General features: G+C 34.8%; 1 protein-coding gene across 1 annotated transcript; it reads right to left on the bottom strand.

Annotated features, from left to right (window-relative positions):
- Nucleotides 1–242: 242 nt before the first annotated feature.
- LOC133807241 (protein NRT1/ PTR FAMILY 7.2-like) lies at nt 243–4,544 on the bottom strand. The gene is made up of 5 exons (XM_062245450.1): nt 4,397–4,544; nt 3,747–3,882; nt 2,760–2,977; nt 1,641–2,203; nt 243–1,520 (listed from the first exon to the last, which is right to left on the bottom strand). The coding sequence occupies exons 1-5, from the start codon at nt 4,433–4,435 to the stop codon at nt 617–619; spliced, it is 1,860 nt and encodes a 619-aa protein (XP_062101434.1). The 5' UTR covers nt 4,436–4,544; the 3' UTR covers nt 243–616.
- Between the last annotated feature and the right edge of the window lie 247 nt (nt 4,545–4,791).

Below are 4,791 nucleotides of genomic sequence, written 5' to 3'. Positions count from 1 at the left end.
CAAATTTTTTGCAATATGACATTATTTTCCTGAATTTTCAACATATATTAAGTTTCCATCACAATCAACTAAATTGATATTAAAAAATGACAAAATAATAAGTATCAGTATACATATAAAAATGTAGAAAGGAAGTGACAACATCTAGCTGGCTATAATTGTCTCTACTTAGAATTAAGAAAGGTTTACATCTTCGATCAATAAAATAAAATGGAAGGTACATGTATCAACATATAAGATAATAATACATAATAAAATGAATGTGGCTCAATTATATAGGTTCTAGTACACAAAGTAACATGTGTGCTCCACTTAGAGAAATGGAACTAAAATCCCATTTAGTCTCTAGTGCTTCATAGCTAACATGTATTCGTTTACACACAACTCCCTCACGACATATATATCCCCCAAGTTACCAACTCCATCCTTACTTATTTATCTTACAAATACCATGGACGGATTGACCCCCAAAACAAAAAAAATTACAAAACCCTACTTCTTTGATATGAAAACCACTTGATTTGGAACACATCATGTTTGTGGCATTTTTGCAAAAGTGCTCCAAAAAGCGATTCAAAATGGACCCCGCAATCTTAAACTCGTGCACACTGTTCGATCAGGCGACTCTAAGTTCAGTGGCAAGCATAGTAGTACTATTTGCACCCTCATACTCTTCCCCATTTCTTCCTTCAAACTTAGTGTATTTGTACCACTTTGCACACAAAATGTAGACCGCAAGGTCTGCAGTGGTCAAAGCCGCCAAGAGAAAGTAAAACCTCTCCAAATGACCCTTATTGAGGTTTCCAGGTATCCAACCAGGCATATCATCCCTAGTAGAGATTTTCATCACAATTGTGACCAATAAGCTACTCACATAGTTGCCAAGTGAAATAGATGTCATACAAAGTGCACTCCCAAAGCTCTTCAACCTATCCGGAGCTTGACTATTAAAGAACTCCAATTGCCCTACATACATAAAAACTTCTGAAGCTCCTACAAGAACATATTGGGGCACTTGCCAAAATATGCTTAGAGAACTAGGGCTTGATGAGCCGCTAGTACTACCATGCACTGCATACTTTAACCTAAAACACTCCACAACTCCAGCTGACACCATTGCCACTATGGCTATCACAAGGCCTATTCCCATTCTTTGGAGCTCAGTGAGTCCGTTAGGGTTTTTCATGAACCGAGAGGTGAGAGGGTCGATGACTCGTCGGTAGAGGAAGATGAATGCGGCGACACTGAGGATGTCAAAGCTTGACATACTCGCCGGAGGGATGTGGAAGCTTGAGAGAGTTGTTTTCATGGCGGCGCCTTGCTCTACAAAGAGTGAGGCCATTTGTGTGAAAACGACGGAGTAGAGGATTGTGCATAGCCAAATGGGGAGGAGTCTTAGTATGCATTTGACTTCCTCTACTTGTGTCACCGTGCAAAGATGCCATGGATTGGTTTGAGGAGCATTGCTCTCAATTTGGTTTAGGTCTTTCTCTGTGATGATGGCTGCCCTATCCAAAAATCTGAAGAGAGAACATAATGATCATATATAATTTATTAGTATGCACTAATTATTATATATATATATGGGAATGAGTTGTTACATCAATATATAAATGGTAACATGTTTATGATAGACTTACTTGAAACCATCTGTGTGTAGAATGTTTCTAGCACCATTTTGAGAGGACTCCTTTCCAACTTCCTCGAAGAAATTCTCTCCACTTGGCAACATCTGAACCTTCCATTTTCTAGCTGCAGCAATTACAACTTGGCAAACCCTAGAAAGAGGGTTGCCCTTAGGAGTGTAGTGCCTGTATCTTGGGGTACCACAAAGGAACAAGACCAAGGCTAAGGTAGCAGATCCAGTAGAGGCCCAGAATCCCAATGCCCATGAGCCTTTATCCTCAAAATAACCCAAAATTGTGTTGGAAAAGAGGGAGCCAAGGTTCAAAGCCAAGTAGAAGTAACTGAAGAAAGCAATCTTTGAGTGGCCTTCTTTAGGGTCCTCCTCATCAAATTGGTCAGCTCCAAAGGTTGCTATGTTGGGTTGGTACCCTCCATTTCCTAGTGCTATCATATATATGGAAACGTAGAACAAAGCCATTCCAATAGTTGAATGGGGTCCACATGAAGTTTTTCCATCACCACACCTATTAGGCTTGAGTAAGAATATGTATGATGATAGTGATAATGATGCCAAACCCTGTGAAACCCAAAATTCTCGTCAGTGGTCTTTTCTAAATCTTATACCCTACTTGAAAAAACATAAAGATATATATTATATACACACACTATGCATGACACCAATATCTGTGGGTGCACGCATGAAACACACAAACCAATATATTTAGAAAAAGTGAATGTAACAATCAACCTTTTTTCTAGCTAAGGAAAAAGCAATTTACTTTTTATGGTACTCTTTTTTTTTCTTCACGACTAATGCGATATGGGTCCAATATAATAGGTCACTTTCTTATAATAACTCGTGTGCGATCATTAGACAATCTACAATATAGGCCAAGATAGCTACTCACACATAAGTTAAGTCACATATATATATATATATATGACGACAAAATATATTGTCACATCTTTAAATAATTAAATAAGGGACACTTATTTAAACCAATTTCAAAGGAGCTCCTCTGTAAGCACATATGTATATGTTTATATAAATATATTATTGAAGGAGTTGAAATGTCAAAAAGATACATAAGATGATGGTGATAATGATGTTAATGATGATAGTTGGCTCTTACAAGGACAAAGATGGCTTGGAAGATAGCACAAGTCTTGAACCTTCCCCAGTAAGAGTCACTAAGAAAAGCACCAACTAGAGAGAAAAGGTAGACCGTTCCCGTCCACTTGCTGACATTATTTGCAGCCTCTGCGTTGTCTTGGCCCAGCACCCTTGTCAAGAACAGTACTAAGTTCACTCCAACACCAAAGAATGCTAACGTTGCCAGCCCTTGGTTTACTGTATTGCATATATAATGTACAATAAAATATTTTTATTTAATTAGTACTTGATCAAAAAAAAAAAAAAACTGCTAACTATGTAAGGATCAATGCAAATATGTATTTTTATTAATAATAAGATAAGGACCATTTTATTGTACACTTTGAGATAGTCAAAGCTAGAGCTTTTAGATAAAGGGGACTTTTATTTATTGGATCAATTACTTGAATAAAAATTTTATGAAGGCCATTGGTCAAGTGTGTAGGACATAAATATGTACAACTGGCATGCATTGAATCTAGTCTAACTTATTTGATGAAAACGTACTGTTCGAAAACTAGTCAAAAAGTTATTGGACTACTTGAAAGGAAAATGATCAGCCGAAAACTCTTAAAAGGGTATATATATCGTAATATATATGGTAACAAAAAGTTACAAAGTGAGTGCATGAACCATAATATATATGATGAGCTAATTTAAGCACCCACTTGTATTTATATATATATATATATATATATTTAGATAGAGAGACAGAGAGAGTATGTAATAGAATAATAATTTGGGCAAAACAAACAGAAGATGAATCAGAGATCTCTACATATATATAGCCATTCACCTAGAAAAGAATGTGTTATATGTACTCTCTTTTGGTATATCTTACCAACCAAATATAATAAAGTAATGTGATAATGGCACGTACGTGTAAGGAATATATATAAATGATCAAACATATATAATATATGTATATATAATAAGGTTAGGTAATTATAGGTATATTTGTACGTACCAAGAATGAGAGCTCCAGCGATCCAAGAACCACTTCGGCCTCGGATTGCAGGGAGGCCATGCCTATCTACACTTCCATCAAGTGTTTGCTCTTCTATTCCCTTCTTTTGTTTCTTCTCTTCTTCAATATTATATCTCTGCAATTACACCACATTTATTACATCATTTTTTTAATGACTAGCTACATCATTATAAATTATATATATCTATATAATATATGGTTTAGTGAGTCTTATCCAGACAAGGAGACTATCTCTATTTATTCTGCCTTTTTTTTGTAGTGTCGTATACTCTAAATATAAGCTTTTTGTTAGGATATAATTACATACGTATATGATTATATTTGGATATATAGGTCAATATAAGTTTATTAACATTTATACATGGGTAGGCCATGTGTTCATATACGCCTCTAACTAACAGACTCAAAATTCCATCGTATATATTGTGAGCTCTCTCTGAATGACTGAAAGTATAACCATTCCATGATATATATATATGGATTGCATATGTGTATATATATATAGCTATATAAATCTATATATAGGTAGAGTACATTCATACACTGGCTATAAACATATATTTGTATAAGCTCACTAAGAACATACTGAATAAGAAAAAAAGAGCTATAAATAGTCCAATAATAATTACCTGATGATCTTTGAAAATGTTAAGGCAAGCCATTCTCATACGATGAGATAAAAACGAGATTAATTAATGAAAGAAAGAAATGATGATCAGATTTTAGAGAGAAAGAGAGAAGCTATTACTAATAGTGTTGAAGAAAATAGAGAGAAGGGTTGTGGTATATATAGAGAATGGAGAGATTAATCGGACGGCTAGGATTGCATACGTGGAAAGGTAATCTATATATATATATATAAATATTAGCTAAGATAAAAAGAAAAAAAAAGATAGAGCACCCGGCCAATAGATCTAATCTAACTAATAATAAAAGTTTCACGAGAATAATGAGGCACTAGTACTAGAGAAAGCAATTACGTCATTACAAGTTAAACAACCAATAATATTTAATTACATATAAT

This window comes from Humulus lupulus, chromosome X (genome assembly GCF_963169125.1).
Source record: "Humulus lupulus chromosome X, drHumLupu1.1, whole genome shotgun sequence".
Taxonomy (NCBI): Eukaryota; Viridiplantae; Streptophyta; class Magnoliopsida; order Rosales; family Cannabaceae; genus Humulus; species Humulus lupulus.
Note: the sequence above shows the minus strand (reverse complement) of the source record. Positions and strands in the feature narration are given on the sequence as shown.